The sequence below is a fragment of the Salmo salar genome, chromosome 04 (genome assembly GCF_965601325.2).
Source record: "Salmo salar chromosome 04, fSalSal1, whole genome shotgun sequence".
NCBI classification, from domain to species: Eukaryota; Metazoa; Chordata; class Actinopteri; order Salmoniformes; family Salmonidae; genus Salmo; species Salmo salar.
In genome coordinates, this window is record NC_138294.1 from 89584089 (window position 1) to 89603583 (window position 19495).

Here is a 19495-nt window from a genome sequence, read left to right on the forward strand (position 1 = left end):
GGACAACAAATTGTCAGACAGGGCACTTCCTGTATGGAATCTTCTCAGGTTTTGGCCTACAATATGAGTTCTGTTATACTCACAGACACCATTCAAACAGTTTTAGAAACTTTAGAGTGTTTTCTATCAAAATCTACTAATTATATGCATATTCTAGTTTCTGGGCAGGAGTAGTAACCAGATTAAATTGGGTACGTTTTTTATCCGGCCGTGAAAATACTGCCCCCTATACCACAACAGGTTAAGTGATGCTCTGTTTCTGTAATTTTTCTTCATTTTTGAATTTGATATGATGTAGGCTAGGGCTGGGCGATAAATCAATATCCCTCAATAACGATATAAAAACGTTTAGATTCATTTTCGATAATGTCGATATAGAATAATTAGGTACAGCAGTCCAGTTCACCTCTGACACAGCAGGAACGTGCGGAGAAGTGACAATATGCACGTGGAGAGGTATACGCCCTCTAAAAACCACTTAGCACCTCGAGTGATGGAGTAGCCACTATTAAATTTGTGATGATTAATCATCCGCTAAGAAAAGGCAGCCAAAACGTGAAACCAACATCAAAATGGAGAGGTCAAAATACAAGTATAAGTAAAAATGAATGTAAATAAGTTAGAAATTGTGCTACTAATTCACGACAGCACAAGCACATATCGGAAAAGTAATGATGTTTTTGTCTGGTTAGCTTTTGGAAACGTTAGCTAGAGCATACAACTTGTCCTGGCATCACATTTATACATTGTAGTTTTCGATTTACCTGATATCCTCCGATGGCTAGCATTCGATATCTGCGGATGTGTTGTCTTCTAGCCAAAACATGAAATGCAATCATCATTCACTGTGTCGCATATAAGGCACACACAACAGCTACCGGTGGTTCCATGATGACAGAAAACACAACCGTGGGACGAACTAGTGACACATTTCTGGGCAAGGGCGGGGTCCATTTAAAATGTATTCATTCTTCCCTCGCCCCTTGCCCTGCAAGTGTCAACTCATCATTCGTCATGATATGTCATCAGGGCGGCAGGTAGCCTAGCGGTTAGACCGTTGGGCCAGTAACCGAGCGGTTGATGGTTTGAATAATCAAGCCGACCAGGTGAAAAATCGGTCGATGTGCCCTTGAGCAAGGAACTTAACCTTTATTTGCTCCAGGGGCACCGTACTACTATGGCTGACCCTGTAAAAACAACCCATTTCGCTACACCAGCAATAACATATGCTAAACACGTGTATGTGACAAATACATTTGATTTGATTTGAAGTGTCCACTTAATTTGAGGGGAGAGGGTGTTTTTTACATGTTTGGAATGCACCCTTTGAATTCGGACTGCAGTCAGAGGCTTACCTTTAGTCATGTGATTTACAAGAAGAGTGTTTGGGTGGGGTGGTCACATATATTACAAGAAAGAGAGATTTGGTCAAAGACAATACAGTATGAAGATAAGCTAAAAATGATTATCCTATTCAAATCCGCGACTACACTTGTAGGTGATGTCATGGCGACGTTGGCTGTCAAAGCTCAGGCGTAGAAGCAAGTCATCGGGTCTAATGGTCATCTTGCGCCGAATTGCGCATGTGCAAGCAGGAAAATCAAAGGTAGTCCTTCGATATAAACTTGTTTTTGACTAAAATTAAAACGTGTCAGTTTATTACTTTCACGAGATTGGTGAAATAACATGTTCAACTACTTAAGAAATTGTCTCGAATCTAGATTTTTCCTTTTGATTTTGTGAAAATGAACAACTAAGGAAGATATTTTCACTTCTCTCATTGACTTCTCAAGCACCAAATCCCGGCATGTTCTGTTCAGTCTGTTTCACAAGCGTTCCTGGAAGTCTCGTGATGTTGCACCTCTGGGTTTAGAAACTCTGTGATTTGGTCTATAAAACAGGGTGTCACTCCCGGTCTACATCTTGGTAGAGATACATCCCGACCTATGGGCTCTACTTGGCTTCTATTTTGTACATCTACTTGTGATTTCTGTCTGGTTGACATCCATCGGAAAGCTTCGTTGATTTAAGGTAGGCTACTAACCCTTATTTCATTTCGATAAGCCTAAATGGTTGCTAAGCAAAACCTTTACTGTCCAATCATTAAAGCTACAATCCGCATTTGGTGAAACTGGCACGTCCGTTTGGAATATTACAACAACGAAGTTACTTCAAAGGAAGAACACCTTTCTTCCATCTGACACAACTTGTCTCCTGCGTTTCATCACTAAAACAATATCAAAGGCGCTGTTTCACCAAATGTAGTTTTAATTGTAGCTTTAATTGTTACTTGAATTGATAGTTGAGAAATAACATTGTCCGTCCCACCACTTATTGTGGTCCGCAGCTGAGGGATGGGGCTAGGGAAATGTAACCCCTCTCAAATTCAAGAATGTGCTCCAGATGCCAGGACTGACAGTCCATGACATCTGCATTATAGTTTTAACCATCTTTTGAATCTATACATAGCTTTTTTATATTTATAAACAATGGAGTAAAATAAGTGTCTTTTTCCCCATTAGAACCCAAAATAAACAATCGTAAGCTCATGACGTATTTATAAGTTGTATTCTTCAAATTGCTGGTTATACTGTGTCATTAATTTAAATGTAATTATATATATTTTTTAAATATGTATGTACCAATCCCGGACAATAGCTGTAATAATGTGTATGCTTTATTGAACAAAAGAGAACCATCGCGCTCTCCCAGAGGCTTGGCTGGTGCGTAAAACCCGCTGGTGTAAGTTGTCGCATAAATCTTTCTTCATTATTCTATGTTTTTAGTAATTTTCACTGCACACAGATGTGTCGGCTTTACAGCCTTCAGTGTGTAGTGACAACATCTGTAAAGAAACAGATGAGCAGCAGGTGCTTCTAATCAGGGTTTCCGCTTATCTGCCCTTCTGGGATGTGGCTTTTCTGGTCTGACTGTATTCAAATGAGTCAAAAGAAATACAGAATATTAGGGTATGAGAGCAGGCACGAAGGTCAACTCACAAATCAGACAGTACAAAATTACTGCTTTGCGAGCAAAAGCATTCACTGTCTATTTTTGTTGTTATTTTCATATCATCTCTAAGAAAGTCAGAGACCAACAAGCGAATTGGTGGAGACTGGTCAAAAGATCGAGCGGATAAGGCAGAGAGAGACCTCGATCAAGCCAAAACTGAAAAACAGAAAGTGGAGGAGGAAAAGAGGAGGACTGAAGAGGAAAACAAGCAACTCCTTGCTGAGAAAGTGAGAATGGAAACAGAAAAAAAGATGGAAGAAAAACGAAGACGGGAGATCGAGATCCAAAGACTAAAATTAATAGAACACAGTAGACAGCGAGAGAAGGATGAAAGGACCAGGATAAAGCAGGAAAAAGAAAATGCAAAAGGAGATCACAGAACTGTATAAATGTATTCAAATATTAAGAGACAAGGGCATAAACAGTTAATTTATCCACAATGAATTATTGGAGAAAGTACACAATCATTGTGTACTTTTAATATCTACAATTGCACTGCCTGTTTTATTTTCCTCAAATGATGTGCTTAAAGGGATAGTTCACACAAATGACAATGATTTTAATAGCCCTGTTAGCAGTCTTTGGTTTTGTTTACCTGGCTGCTGCCATCAAATGCTTTTCAAAACCAATGCCTGTCAATATCTGAGAATCTGTAGCTTTGCAATAAATAGATTCTATTGATGCCTTGTTGCCGGATCTCTTCTGACACAGAAAAATCCACACATTTTATTCAGGATTCATCACTTGCGCTATGCACATTTTAATGACAAAAATAAACTATCCAATATACTTTGCTAGGCAGTAGCAGGCACTGCAAGAAGCCCCTGGTGTGACTCAGTGTCTGCTGTGTTTGGTAGAGATATAACACAGTGGACCACTCCTGTCCCTTAACCCCCACCTCTACAGCACCGGTTAGATGTCAATGTCATCACTCAGTAAAACACCTCAGCATAAAACAGCAAATATGGATACTCCAGAAATTCTTCTTAAAGAGGCAAAAAAAAGTGATCTGGTTGAGTTAGTAGTGAATGAGGTGGAGAGGGTAGAACAGCCAGAAAGGCAGTGCAGCAGAGTTGGCTGCATGTTTGGCGGTAGCTAACTAGTCCCCATCAGCATAAGGGTAGGCTAATGCTAATAAGTTAGCGTTCAGTATCCTAAAGGTATTGGATGTCAGTCTGAGTTATTTAACAGTATATTTAGTGAATGGGCAAGCTAAGAATGTTGATAGAAGTCATGATATTAGGAAAAGTAGTTATTTCCAGCAAGTGTATTTAGCTAGCTGAGAACGAAGAGCTGAGCAAATGTTTTTCTGACTGAAGCACATATCTTCTGACAGTGACACAGCGCCACCCTGTGGACTGAAGCTGAACTTCACTACAACATATTTAACCCTTTATAAAATGAGCAATGCTGAGGTAGTAGAACTAATGAAATGAATCATAGGTCTTATAACCTATATCATTCTACATGTAAACATGCTTGGCTCGTGTTATTTCCATATAGTCTATGTGACTATTTGTGAAGAACTGCCCATTATTAAATTTGTGAAATAATGTAATTGTGCTTTTATTTTTACTCTTTATTCATTTAGCTACTTTTTCTATTGTTGCATTTTTGAGAGGTGAACCTGCAAGAAGGGGGAGGGCAGCCAGAAAGAGGGGGGAAAGATGGTCAGCCTTGTGGTTATATTGTACAGTGAACAAAACATGAAATACATAGGCCTTTAAATTGTGTCCTCAAATGTTACGTAATGGTAGAATTGACGAGGTCTGATAACTCATTCCATTCCACAAGTCCATTTTTCTTTGGCTCAAGTCTCTTTATATTCATATAGCCTAGGGGGCTATGTAGCTTCTTATCTGTCGTGTTTGGAGTTGTGTTGCGTTGTTATGTGAACATTTAAAATGTTTCTTTACAGTTGAGTTGACCTGGTTGTGTCTGTATACTAGGATAGGGCTGTAACGGTACAGGTATACCTACCAAACCTTGGTTTGGTCCGCACTGTGAACCTGAATGAATACAAAAAAACATTTCAACAAAAAATGAAAACACTAGGCCTATACGCCATGCCTACGCTGGGTTGTATGCCATTGTCCTGTGAGTAAAGCTGAAAAAACATTGTAGGTTATTCTGTTAACATGTAAACCATATATAGCTTCCAAATACATTTTCAAAACTATCCTGTGAATATCATCTAGAGCGCTGACTGACAGTCCTTCTAGAATTTTAGGGTTACCAGCCTCATCAAAAAGCTAAGCTGTATGCCAAAACAAGAGGTGTGGCTGCTGTTTTGCTGAAAAACAAATCCAGAGTGTAGAGAAACTTCTGTATTTTCTACTCACATTTGTAATATATGTCCTCTATTTTTTTCAGTTTGGTACATTACTTAAGTCAACTTAAGGTGGATTGTTTTAATTAAGACTGTATTATGTCCACCAGAAAACCATCAACATGTTCAGTGTCTTTGTTTTTTTCCCCCAAAGAAATAAGAGCACCAATCGTTAGGGCTCCAGAGTCCTCTTCCTGTTCAGAAAGAACAACAAGACTGGAGAACAAAGATGTGAGTGACTCAAATGTTTGCATAACATACTGTATCAGTGATAATTTACACACGCTGCATTGTCTGGGCAATGAGCAAAAGAACTATGATTTTTATGTTGACAGCCATATTATCTGTTGCAATTTTCTAATACCGGGGCTGCTGAAGTAACCCCAGTTCTGATATGTTTTCAGAACACTGAGTCATGTCTGACTCGGAGACCATCGAGCTAGCCGCTCTGGGCCGACCCTTCCAGCTGGGGATGCTGTATGACTGTCGTAGAGATGTCCTCATTCCAGGTACAGGAAACTATTCCTCTTTGGTTTGGAGGTAATCAGTGTGCATCATCTTGAATTCATTGACAGTGTTTCCACCACTGAGTTGGATAGAGGGCACACTGTTGTAGCACAGAGAACACCATTGAGGGCTTTCACCATTTTAAAGTAGTTTCTACGGATTTAGGAAGAATGAGCAGGAGGGGTCAGCCAATGAATTGCACTCCTGAACAGACATTCCATAACTGCAGATGTCAGTAAATCACCAACCTTGGCTTTATACCTGTTCAGACTATACTGTACACACTTCACACAGTAGGTGGTGATATGCACCTTTTCAGTTTATTTACAAACTGCTAATACACTCATAGAAGTTGAAGACATTGGGGACATACTTGTGAACATAAGCAACCATTTAAATTTAAACAGTTTCTCCAGGTCAAAATGAGTCTCAGCTAATTAAAATTGTTGATTTACTTGCACGTGACAGAATGCTAAATTGTAGCTGGTCCCATCAGATAACATGGCATAAGTTAGCGCTATGCTAACCTCACCAGTTGGCAGCGATTATATTCTGTCTGATCCCTCCAGAGGACCCAGATTGAATTATGTAATCCTTCCTTAACCCAAAGGAAGTATCTCCCAGTTGAATACTTCAAAATGGTGAAAGTCCTGAATGGAGCTGCCCATGCTAAAACAGGCTTTTGGGCAATAAAGTCCTCTATGATGCTGTCACAGAATCGGCCATTGCAGAGAGAGATTAGCTTTCTGGTGCATCTCTATGGTTACCACAGAGTAAGAAAAGCTAGAGGACGCACTTGGGACAAAAGAGTGATGTCATGCAGGTTGTTTTTGAAGTGTTCATATTGTAGTAATGCTGTCAATGACAAAGATTACCCTTTTTTTTCCTTCTGAGAGTGTAATGTGGCACTATTTGTCCCTGTAGGGCAGTGCTTCTCAATTATTTTCTGTTACGCCCCCCCCTAGGAAGAAGTAAACATTTCGCGCCCCCCAACTCTCCGCCGCGACTCTAAATAGTATCATTTGTCTATAAAATTGTTATAAGTACACCTCTGCATAACATTGTATCCTTATTAACATTAAAGAAAAAAAAAATATATATATAGATCAACTTACAACAAAGAATAACTTTATTAACATTGTTTTTTTTAGTTTGTAACAGAAAAGACTTCAAGTGCATCAATTTGCCTGAAATGTAAAAAAAAATTCAGCCCTTATTTAAACTGTAAACATTTTTGACCATTTGATACTGAAAAATAAAATTAAATATAATCAATAAATAATAATAAATTCAAATTGATCAGCAACATTAACTCAGGAGCACAATATATGAAACATTTTGACCTATAAAACAAAAATGAATAAAACAATTGTGCTGATTTTTTTTTTTAAATCAAAATGAGGAAGTCAGGATTAATGGCTACAATGAGCACGTTTTGCAGAGCTTAGCTTTTCCAAGCGGGGTTTGAAGCATGATACTGCAACTCTCAGCTCCTGCTCAATGTTTAGCTGGGACCTGTACTTGGTCTTCAGTGCAGCAACAGCAGAGAAGCCAGTCTCACAAAGATAAGATGTTGCAAAAGGAAGAAGAATGCCCATGGCCCTCTGCCCTAAGAGTGGATACTACCTCTCTACACTCAGCCAGAATTCACTCAGTGTCTGTGATGTGAACCTCAGTCTGAATGTGGAGTCAGACGTCATATCAATGAACTGGTCCTCCTCTGCAGAGCTGAAACCAGTTGGAGCTGGTGCATTGAAAGGATCTCTCACCCAGTCATATTGGGAACTGTTTTCAGGGAAGTACTTTTTAAAGAATCCCATCAGTGATGAAATATGCTCCTTAATATATGGAATCACTGAGGTGGCATCATAGTCAGTAGTGTCAACAAATTCATGCAGGTTCTGGAATGAATCAGTATTTCCTTCATCAAGTCGCCTGCCCCACATTGCAAGCTTTCGAGTGAAAGAGCTGATCTTGTCTGTGACCTGAGGGAGGTGTTTATCTTTCCCTTGAAGCTGTAGATTTAGTTAATTTAGCTTTCCAAATATGTCACTCAGGTAGGCCAGTTTTGCCAGGAAGTTCTCATCACTAAAGGTTTCTGTGATGTCATACTTGTGCTCCTGCTCCAAAAACATTCTTATCTGCTCTCTGAGCTCAAAATCATCGGGACAAGACTTTTCCTCGTGACAGCCACCTTGCTTCACTGTGAAACAGCACAGCTTGATGTTCAGCTCCCATCTCCTCACAGATGGCAGAGAAGACTCTTGTTTTTAGTGGTCTGGTCTTTATACAATTGACTACACCTACAATGTCAGTCATAACCTCACTTAATTCAGAGGAAAGGTGCCTTGATGCCAGTGCTTCTCTGTGTATAACAGTGTGTCCACTCAGCATTAGGTGAGGCCTTCTTGATGAGTGCCCGAAGTCCTTTTCTCATCCCTGCCATGGTCTGTGCACCATCACTGCAAACACCAATGCAGTTCTCCCACTTTAGCCCATTCTCAGTCAGAAAGCAGTCCAGCATTTTGAATAGCTCTTCAGCTGTTCAGCTGTGGCTCTGTCTCTGACATATTTACAAAAAAGTAGATCCTCACACAGGGAGTTTGTCATGTCAAAACGTACATAAGTGATAAACAAACAGTCTTTGTTGCTGTCAGTTGCTTCATCGAACTGTAAGGCAAAACGTTTGTCTTTGAGTTTATCTACCAGCTGTTCTTTAAGATTGTTAGCAATGTCATTTATACGTCTGGCGACAGTGTCATTGGACTGGTCGTTTGCAGCACTTGCGTCATCCAGCATGACAGAGACCATGTCTAATGCTGCAGGCAGTATCAGCTCCTCTGCTATGGAGTGGGGTTTTTTGCACTGAGCAATTTGGTACGCCACCTTATATGATGCTAACAGTGCTCGCTGGTTTACTGAAGAAGCATTCACAAAGCGGGACGATTGTTGACAATATTCGGCACGTTTTCGCTGAAAAAACTCAAGCGGCTTATCAGCGTGATTGGGGTGTAATGTCTATAAGTGACGCCTTAATTTATTTGGCTTCATGCTGTCCGCTGCCAACATTTTTAGACACAGTAAACATACCGGTCTTTCCTCGTCTCCCACCGTAGTCACAGTGAAGCCAAGCGCTACATACGCTTCGTCATATTTCCTCGTCTTAGCTTTCGGGAGACTTACGTTTGTCTCATTATCTCCGTCTCTCTCCATCTTTCTTTTCATCCCTGTTAAATATTTTTCCATGGTGTCTCTTAAGGGTTTGTTATCTGCACTTCATATCTCCTGCTCTGTGCTGTGTGCTCTTGTTCGGTTAAAAAAAAATACTCCCCGCGGCAAGAAAAAGCATGTTCCCCGGGGTCATGCGCCCCCCTGGCATCGCTCCGAGCCCCCCCAGGGGGGCGCGCCCCACTATTTGAGAAGGACTGCTGTAGGGGAACATTCTAGATAGAGTTCTATCTCGAATCTTTCTGGTTCCAAATAGCACCCTTTATTTGGTACCCAGATTCTATTTGACCTGAAAGAAGCTTCAGATAGAACCCATTTCCAGACTGGTTCAAATGGTGCTACAGAGCATTTTTTACTTCTGAGTGTAGGAGGTGTAGGTTTTCTAACTATGGGTTGACACCTAGAATATTTACTTTGAATTAAATATTTACCTTCAATTAGTTATTTGAATTTAACCATGTTTACATATAGAAATATTTACACATGTACACGTTGGAGTATAATTTTCACAATAAACGTTCTTTGGTCATTCTCTTTAAACTGCAGGTATCACTCTCTGGGATTCTGAGATGCTGCAGAAACACATCAATGTCCGTCCACAACCAAACACTGACTTCAAAATCATTGCTTCAGACTCAAGTGAAGCCAAGTCAGAGGCTTTGAATGTGTCTGCATCTCTTGACGCCAGTTTCCTTGGTGGCTTAGTCAGTGTGAAGGGTTCTGCTGAATTCCTACATGACAAAAAGACCTCAAAGCGTCAGTCTAGGGTTTCTCTGCAGTACCGTACCACCACTCGCTTCGAGCAGTTGACCATGGACCACCTGGGGGTAGGAAATGTGAAATACTCTAATGTCTTACAAGAGGGCTCTGCAACCCATGTGGTGACTGCCCTGCTGTTTGGAGCGCAGGCCTTTTTCGTTTTTGACCAAGAGGTTTCCTCAGGAGAGAACCACCAGGACATCCAGGGAAACCTGCAGGCCACAATAAAAAAGATCCCTCAAATGTCAATAGAAGGGCAGGCAAATTTGAAGATGAGTGAGGAAGAGCAGAGAGAGACCAATAAATTCAACTGCACTTTCCATGGTGATTTGGCACTAGAAAACAACCCTGTCACATTTGAAGATGCCATCAAGGTGTATGCTGGCCTGCCATTTCTGCTAGGGGAGAACGGAGAACATGCTGTGCCCATGACCGCCTGGCTCTATCCTCTCAAGAACCTGGACTCTGCAGCTGCCCAGCTAGTCAGGCAGATCAGTGTTTGCCTGGTGCGTCGCGCACAGCGACTCTTGGACGGACTCGACAATACTGATGTACAATGCCAGGACATGATGAAGGAAGACATGGCTATCAAGTTCCCTGAACTCAAAGCCAAAATCAACAAGTTCAGGGACTTGTGCTCAGAGTACAAGCTGGTGTTCCAGAAAGGTCTCTGCAAGGTTCTTCCCAACATAAGAGGAGGAGGAATGGAGGAGGAAGAGCTGATAAAAATGCTCAACAGCAAAGAACGTTCTCCATTCCAGAATAACCTCATGATCACGTACCTGGACGACAGAGAGAGAGAGATGAATGTTGTTCGCTCTTACCTTGACATAATGAAAGAGGTACAAGTTGTGTGCTCAAGCAGTGAATTGGATGGAATAGTGCTTGATAAAGCTAATGATTTTGTAGTGTGTTTAGCATTTTCCTATTTGAAGGAGAAAGAAGAGTATGTGTTAGACTTGGAGAACTACTTGCTGGAAGAATCAAAAAGTGATTTTTCACTGATACCTTACAATCCCAACGCAGCCGGGAAGACTACAGCAGAAAAGTGGTTTCGCTCGGGGGAGGTAACGACCCTAACTAGGCAAACCATAAATCTGTTCCTAGACTTCAAAGATTCAAACAAAGGCAGAGAAAATCTTGCATTCTGCATTGCATCAATTCCAAACAAAGTCCTCACTGCATCCTCCATCCATGTCTATGAAAGAGGGACACTTTTGAGTCAACAGTTTGAGCTGCCATCAAAGCCAGGTGTTCCCACCATCAAGAGTCTGGAGCATGACTGTGTCCACTTGCAAGTCAACCCTCCCAACCTTGGTGTTACCTGTGTGGAGTCGTACCAGGTTTTGTACCAGGCTGAGCAGGCTGACTCTGAGTGGACAGAGGTGAAATCGGATGCTACAACTAACCAGGTCACCATCAGTCGTTTGGACCCTTACAAAAAGTACCGCTTTAGCTGCAAGGCAGTGTGCAGACCTGGTGTGAGCCTCTCCAGTGACTGGACAGAATATTTCAGGACCCGCCCATGTAGCCCCCCTGGACCACCCACAGAGAAGAGGATAGAATCGGGAAGTATCAGAGTGAACTGGGACATTCCTACCATAGCGGGAGATGATGTTGAAGTCATTGGTTATGTGGTTGAATACAGAAAGAATGTAAAGGCTATAGACAATCAGATGTGGCACACCATGAAAACCACCACTAGAGAGAGTACACTGGAAGGACTTGAGGCTGACACTGCATACAGCATCAGAGTCTTTGCTAACTGTGGCGAAGCAGGGAATAGTCTACCCAGTTCTGAGACTGTGCTGACTACCCTTAGGGTCTCTGATCCCCAACCGAAGACGAGCAAATCAACCAGAGCAAAAAGTGAGGAGTTCCTCACAAAATCCCAGAAGGTGGAAAAGGGCAACCCCTCAATCCACTGGCTGAATCTGGAACAGAAGTTGGGTGTAAGTGACAGTTTTGACCAGTACAGATTTGGGAAGAAAGTTGAGCAAGGTAATAACAAGGTGATATTGCTTCTGGGGGCCACAGGTGCAGGAAAAACAACTCTGGTCAATGTCATGATAAACTACATTCTCGGGGTAAAGTGGGAAGAACGTTACCGCTTTAAGCTCATCCATGAGGTGACCAACAGATCACAGGCTGAGAGCCAGACTGTGGTTGTGACATCATACGAGCTCTACAACCAGCCAGGCTTTCAGATTCCTTATTCTCTGACCATCATTGACACACCAGGGTTCGGAGACACCAGAGGAATGGCTCAAGATAAATTGCTCACCCAGATGTTGAAGGATTTCTTGTGTCATCCTTTAGGGATTGATCACATTGATGCACTCTGCTTTGTAGTGCAGGCAACACTTGTTCGTCTCAGTCCTTCCCAGAGATACATCTTTGATTCCATCCTGTCCATCTTTGGAAAGGATGTTGCTGAAAACATCCTGATGCTTGTGACATTTGTAGATGGGAAGCAAATACCGGTGCTAGAGGCCATCAAAGCTGCAAATCTGCCTTGTAAGAAAAACAAGAAGGGGCTACCAACCCATTTCAAATTCAACAGTTCATTTGTGTTCTCAAAGGAGACGGAGAGCAGCTCTGAAGAGGATGATTCCAATGATGATCATAAGGCCCAGTGTCCAGATCAATGGAGTTCAACTTTCAAGGAGATGAAGAAATTTTTCCAAGCACTGGAAAGCATTGAGAGTAAAGATCTGACCCTGACAAAGAAAGTTCTGGAAGAACGTGAGCTTCTGGAGAAGACATTGACACACCTGACCCCTCAGATCACAGCAGGTCTGTCAAAGCTAAGTGAGATCAAAAGCTTCAAACAGTGTCTGGAGAACGAAGACGAGAACATGAAACAGAACAAAGATTTTGAATCTGAGGTAAATGTGCTGCAGGTGAAGAGAAGCAAATTATCCCAAGACTTTGCAACAAACTGCAAGATATGCAATTTCACATGTCACACCTGCTGTTTCCTCCCAAATGAGGATGAAACTGAAGGACAACTTCATGAAGGCATGGGACAAGTCTAATGAAACCAAGGAGATGCTGGATAAACGTGAGGATGAGTTTCATATGATTGAGGACGCGCTGATGAATTTGATCAAGCAGTCTTCTGACTGTCTCAAGAGACTTAATGATGTTGCCCTGAAACCAAGCTCTCAGTCCACTGTGGAGTACATTGAGATACTCATTCGCACAGAGGAGGACGAACGCAAGCCAGGCTTTGAGGATCGGATCGTAGAGTTGAAGAAAATGAAGGGAGAGCCTGAGATTCTGGATAAGATTGCAAAAGGAGAAGATTTACTCCCAAATGAGCGAAAATTCATGAAGGATAAAAAGGATAGTCGGCAGGAGGTTCCAACATAAGTCAGGGATGTTGTCCTGCTAACATTATCCGGAAACAAAATTGGGTCTCTATTTGAACATCAAGCTTCCCAATATTGTAGGAACGTTTGCGTTTGTTGGGAAGATCCAACTGAGATGTGGGGTTAATTGGATTTGTAAATAAAACTCAGCCTTGTGTAAAGCCGTATGTTAATTTGTCCACCTCAAAGTAACTGAACAAAAATGAGGGCCTAATTTAGATCTAGATTAAATCAGAACTGCATAGAAAATCATTGGTTTTGTTTAGGCAATGTCAGAGGTGCAGGGCTGGCCCTCCCATTAGGCAAGATTAGGCAGCACTTGATTTTGGGGTGGCATTTTGACAATTGGCTGCTGCCCTCCAGCGCCCCTGATCGGCTACTACATCGCCAGCGGCACCCCAGCCACCAGCTCATTAGCGTTGCTGCAGTTCCCGCCCCCACCCCATTCCCGCTTCTCCTGAAGTGCATTCCCACTATCCTTGGTAGCTATGTTGACGTGTGTGTTTTATGTGGGATTATCCAATTGTGAAACAATAATAAAAAGGAATCTGCCAATGAAATTATTGTATTGTTTTGTATTTTGTGAGTGACAAAGATGATTAGCGATTAAGGCAGTAGCCTAACCTAGCCTGTTAACCTTAGCTAGCTACTACTAGTGGATTTAATTTTAGCTAAAAGTAATCTATAGAGATTTGAAACAATTTGCTACCATGTCTAAGAGACGACAACTACCAGGAAGCCTGTGTGGAGAATGACAAAAATAAATAAATAAATATCTTATATAAGTGTTATTGTAATTGTAACAATTATGTAGTCGTGCCATGTATGATAACAGGTGGCATATTATTAATAAGAAACTCGGTTTCCTACTACAGGTAGTTGGCTGCATAGTGATAGCAACATTGTAACTCTCCGATGCAGGGGTTAAAGTGAAATTCCCTTCTGCCTGGTAAGGGACTTCCTATATGTGCCCGCGTGCACCAAACATTTTTATGGGCATAATCATAGGATTACATGTACAATTGGAGCCTATACGTTTGCGTTTACTGAGTAGAGTAGAGCCAACTGAGATGTGGGGTTCATTGGATTTGTATTAAAACTCTTAGCCTTGTCTAAAGCCTTATATTAATTTGTCCACCCCAAGGTAATTTAACAAACATTAGGGCCTACATTAAATCAGAACTGCATAGAAAATCATTGTTTTTGTTCAGGCAATGTCAGAGGTGTAACTGCATCAAATCTCTGAGTGGCTGTTCTTGTGGTCATTGTCACAAAGCCACACCCATCCTACCCATGTTAGAAGTTCAGAAGGAGAAAGTGTAGGCTATATAGAAATAATGACACGTTGAAAATGATTAAATGAAAGAATAAGGATTGATCTCATCCTAATGGAGGTGTACTGTGTATTACAACACACATTCCTATGTTCAACCTTGTCAAACGGCTCAATGAGATTTCTAATAATGAGACTCAGTGTATCAAATGGCAATGTCCGCGATAGCGATAGGTGTAACGCTGGGAAACGCTTGTTGATTTGACAGCTACAACACAGTAACACCTCTGACATCGCCTACGGGTCTTCCTATAAGCTAGAGTACCATTGAGGATTTCCTGCGGTGGACAAAACACAGATACAGCTGTTGGTATGTAATTGATATAAGGAACATTCAATACAATTCACGAGTTAATTTAACAAACTCAGTTTAACCCTTTCTCATGGTTGGTGTCTTGACAAATTTGGCCAAAATCATGTGACATAAAACATTACATTTCTTACCTTGCATTCATGGCTGTGTTTTTTGTTATATCATATATTAAGCATTTATCAGTTAAATGAGACATTGAACTTGAACCCGGTAAGAATCCTGGATCTTGCTCGGACAGTTCTTTGTTTGGCGGTTTTGGAAATGCACTGTAACTAGGCTTATGTAACATTTAGTGTTTCCTTATGTCACGGTGTGAGTATAGTTTTTATGGGCACACAAATCCAAAATGTATGTGATTACAAAATCGAATGCTTCTAACTGATATATTCTTAACTTGATATTTAAAACCATAATCGATATTCACTTCCTATTTCGCAACAAAGCATCCTTCACTCATGCTGCCAAACATACCCTCGTAAAACTGACAGTCCTACCGATCCTCGACTTCGGCGATGTCATTTCCAAAATAGCCTCCAATACCCTACTCAACAAACTGGATGCAGCCTATCACAGTGCCATCCGTTTTGTCACCAAAGCCCCATATACTACCCACCACTACGACCTGTACGCTCTCGTTGGCTGGCCTTCGCTTCATACTCGTCACCAAACCCACTGGCTCCAGGTCATCTACAAGACCCTGCTAGGTAAAGTCCCCCCTTATCTACGCTCACTGGTCACCATAGCAGCACCCACCTGTAGCACGCGCTCCAGCAGGTATATCTCTCTGGTCACCCCCAAAGCCAATTCCTCCTTTGGTCGTCTCTCCTTCCAGTTCTCTGCTGCCAATGACTGGAACGAACTACAAAAATCTCTGAAACTGGAAACACTTATCTCCCTCACTAGCTTTAAGCACCAGCTGTCAGAGCAGCTCACAGATCACTGCACCTGTACATAGCCCATCTATAATTTAGCCCAAACAACTACCTCTTCCCCTACTGTATTTATTTATTTTATTTTGCTCCTTTGCACCCCATTATTTCTACTTTGCACTTTCTTCTACTACAATTCTACCATTCCAGTGTTTTACTTGCTATATTGTATTTACTTTGCCACCATGGCCTTTTTTGCCTTTACTTCCCTTATCTCACCTCGTTTGCTCACATTGTACATAGACTTATTTTTCTACTGTATAATTGACTACGTTTGTTTTACTCCATGTGTAACTCTGTGTTTTTGTATGTTGTCGAACTGCTTTGCTTTATCTTGGCCAGGTCGCAATTGTAAATGAGAACTTGTTCTCAACTTGCCTACCTGGTTAAATAGAGGTGAATTAAAATAAAAAGAAATACAAATTAATGTGTTTCTTCAATAATTCTGCATAATACTTGTTGGGTGCGCATTTGTCCAGCTGTTTTAATTACATTGTGATATTTTCACACATCAAATGTATTTTCTGAATGACAGTCAAGTGACAAACAGCTGTTGTGATACAGCACTCGATGCAACAGCCAAAGTGCAGGGAAAATATTGTTAGGAATGTCCATAATGTTTTGTCTCCTTCATTAACCCGATGAAGACCATTGTGCCGTGGTCCATATTAGATCTAACATCCCTAGCAGATAATTGATGTTGATCATCTGTCTGCTTGATTTACAGCAGGGTCACGTTAGATTGAACAGAGAACGAGTCAAGGTAATGAGTTAAAGTTTTATTGGGCAGAGTCGACTGGGCGCAATTGTGTAGCTATCGCGTATGGAAGCATGGCCTTAACTACATATGAGAACACAGAGGTCTGTGTATTTTTTGGCCAATTCATATATTTTATTGCATGACAAGATAAAAAAAAATAGAAAAGGGTTGAAAACTCGTTTATTTTATTTTAATCTGAAATCAAACAATTCTAGAACTTTTTTGTTTTTGTCAAAAGGAAATATTAAATAATGATTTGATTATTGTGTTTTTATAATTGTAGGTTCTAGTTCAAGCCGTGAAAATAGTGCCGGATTTAGAAATCATAGACCCCGGGGCTTTGTTTTTTAAAATAATGCACACTGACTTACATAACGATGGAGATGAAGCCATAGGCTACCCACGGTGATGGCCATTGTGCTTGCTGTGGCAATAGTCCGTCTCAAGATGAGCGACTTTGAAAAACAGTGCTGCTGCTAGAAATTGAGAGTTGAGATTTTTTTAAATATTGTTTCTACATACAGATTAGTAATCTATTTTCAGAAGTAGGAATTTGCTTTCCAAATTATACATTTTTCCCAGGATTGTATTTGGAAATCTGCAAAAGGCAAACCGACAGTTGCAACCAGCCATAGCAGTATACTGAACAAAAATATAAACGCAACATGCAAACAATTTCAGACTTTACTGAGTTACAGTTCATATAAGGAAACCAGTCAACTGAAATAAATAAATTAGTCTCTAATCTATGGATTTCACATGACTGGGAATACAGATATGCACCTTTGCAGCGAGACACATCGCCTTCCCATAGAGTGGATCAGGCTGTTGACTGTGGCCTGTGGAACGTGGTACCACTCCTTTTCAAAGGCTGTGCGAAGTTGCTGGATATCAGATATGAAGGTAAGACACAGATGCAGACTACATCGAATAAACAATGGCTTAATAATCCAACAGGGGCAGGCAATAGACCGGTCAAGGCAGGCAGGTGTCAGTAAACCAGAGGTGGGGCAGAAGTACTGGACGGCAGGCAGGCTCAGGGTAGGCAGAGGTCAATAGTCCAGAGTTGGTGCAAAGGTACAGGTCGGCAGGCAGGCTCAGGGTCAGGCAGAGTGTTCAGGAAGGCGGGGTCCGAGTCAGGATGGGCAAGGGTCAAAACCAGGAGAGCGATAAAAAGAGAGACTGGGAAAGCAGGAGCCGAGACAAAAAATGCTGGTTGACTTGACAAACAAGATGAACTGGCAACAGAGAACACAGGTAGAAATACACAGGGGATAATGGGGAAGATGGGCGACACCTGGAGAGGGATGGAGACAATCACAAAGACAGGTGAAACAGATCAGGGTGTGAGACGGGAACTGGAACACGTCGATGGCTGTATTGTCTGGTGATTATGCATTCAAATTGCCATCGATAAAATACAATTGTGTTCGTTGTCCGTAGCTTATGCCTGCCCATACCATAAACCCACCACTACCATGGGGCACTCTGTTTACAACGTTGACATCAGCAAACCGCTCACCCACACGACGCCATACTTGCTGTTTGCCATCTGCACGGTACAATTGAAACTGGGATTAATCTGTGACGAGCATACTAGCCTGCCAGGCATACTAGCCTGCCAGCATACTAGCCTGCCAGTGACCATTAAAGGTGAGCATTTTCCCATTGAAGTTGGTTAGAACGCTGAACTGCAGTCAGGTTAAGACCCTGGTGAGGATGACGAGCACGCTGATGAGCTTCCCTGAGGTGGTTTCTGAAAGTGAAAGTGCAGAAATTCTTTGGTTGTGCACAGCCTCAGTTTCATCAGCTGCATGCAAATTGCACACTCCCTCAACTTGAGACATCTGTTGCTTGTGTTGTGACAAAATTGCACATTTTAGATTGGCCTTTTTATTGTCCCCAGCACAAGGTGCACCTGTGTAATCGTCATACTGTTTAATCAGCTTCTTGATATGCCACACCTGTCAGGTGGATGGATTATCTTGGCAAAGGAGGAATGCTCACTAACAGGGATGTAAAGAAATTAGCTTTTTCTGCATATGGAGAATTGATGGGATATTTTATTTCAGCTCATAAAACATGGGACCAAGACTGTATATTTTTATTCAGTGTACAATCCATAGATGGCCATTCCCATTCAAGCCAGGACTGGCATCCACCCATGAGTTTAACAGTCAAATTGCCAGGGTAAGAGATTCCAAATCCCTTCTGTGGATTATATACCTATGGCCACAATGCAACAATCTGTATATTTGACATGCATTCTGCCCAAATTGCAGCCTTCCCAACTGTAGGCAACCGGTAACTGCCAAAATGGTGATTGACTCCGCTGTCCTGGCGTCGTGAGGGAGCTTGTTCCACCATTGGGGTGCCAGAGCAGCGAACAGTTTTGACTGGGCTGAGCGGGAACTGTGCTTCCTCAGAGGTAGGGGGGCCAGCAGGCCAGAGGTGGATGAACGCAGTGCCCTTGTTTGGGTGTAGGGCCTGATCAGAGCCTGAAGGTACAGGAGGTACCGTTCCCCTCAGCTCCGTAGGCAAGCACCATGGTCTTGTAGCGGATGCGAGCTTCAACTGGAAGCCAATGGAGAGAGCGGAGGAGCGGGGTGACGTGAGAGAACTTGGGAAGGTTGAACACCAGACGGGCTGCGGCGTTCTGGATGAGTTGTAGGGGTTTAATGGCACAGGCAGGGAGCCCAGCCAACAGCGAGTTGCAGTAATCCAGACGGGAGATGACAAGTGCCTGGATTAGGACCTGCGCCGCTTCCTGTGTGAGGCAGGGTCATACTCTGCGAATGTTGTAGAGCATGAACCTACAGGATCGGGTCACCGCCTTGATGTTAGTGGAGAACGACAGGGTGTTGTCCAGGGTCACGCCAAGTTTCTTAGCACTCTGGGAGGAGGACACAATGGAGTTGTCAACTGTGATGGCGAGATCATGGAACTGGCAG

At 42.0% G+C, this 19495-nt stretch overlaps 1 protein-coding gene across 2 annotated transcripts; it reads left to right on the forward strand.

Annotated features, from left to right (window-relative positions):
• The first annotated feature begins 1897 nt into the window (after positions 1 to 1897).
• Positions 1898 to 13769, forward strand: LOC145878678 (neoverrucotoxin subunit beta-like). Of its 2 annotated transcripts, none has more exons than XM_082974794.1 (3): positions 1898 to 2031; positions 5746 to 5850; positions 9623 to 13769. In XM_082974794.1, the coding sequence occupies exons 2-3, from the start codon at positions 5757 to 5759 to the stop codon at positions 12871 to 12873; spliced, it is 3345 nt and encodes a 1114-aa protein (XP_082830920.1). In that variant the 5' UTR covers positions 1898 to 2031; positions 5746 to 5756; the 3' UTR covers positions 12874 to 13769. The 2 variants fall into 2 exon arrangements, with proteins under 2 accessions (XP_082830920.1, XP_082830919.1); XM_082974793.1 differs by lacking the exon at positions 1898 to 2031 and adding an exon at positions 5404 to 5572.
• Positions 13770 to 19495: the final 5726 nt, after the last annotated feature.

Bases quoted from the DNA above. Each gene is read 5' to 3' on its own strand.
- LOC145878678 (XM_082974794.1), top strand. From the start codon at position 5,757: ATGTCTGACTCGGAGACCATCGAGCTAGCCGCTCTGGGCCGACCCTTC. The intron at 5,851-9,622 runs GTACAGGAAACT...TTTAAACTGCAG, and splicing joins TAGAGATGTCCTCATTCCAG to GTATCACTCTCTGGGATTCT.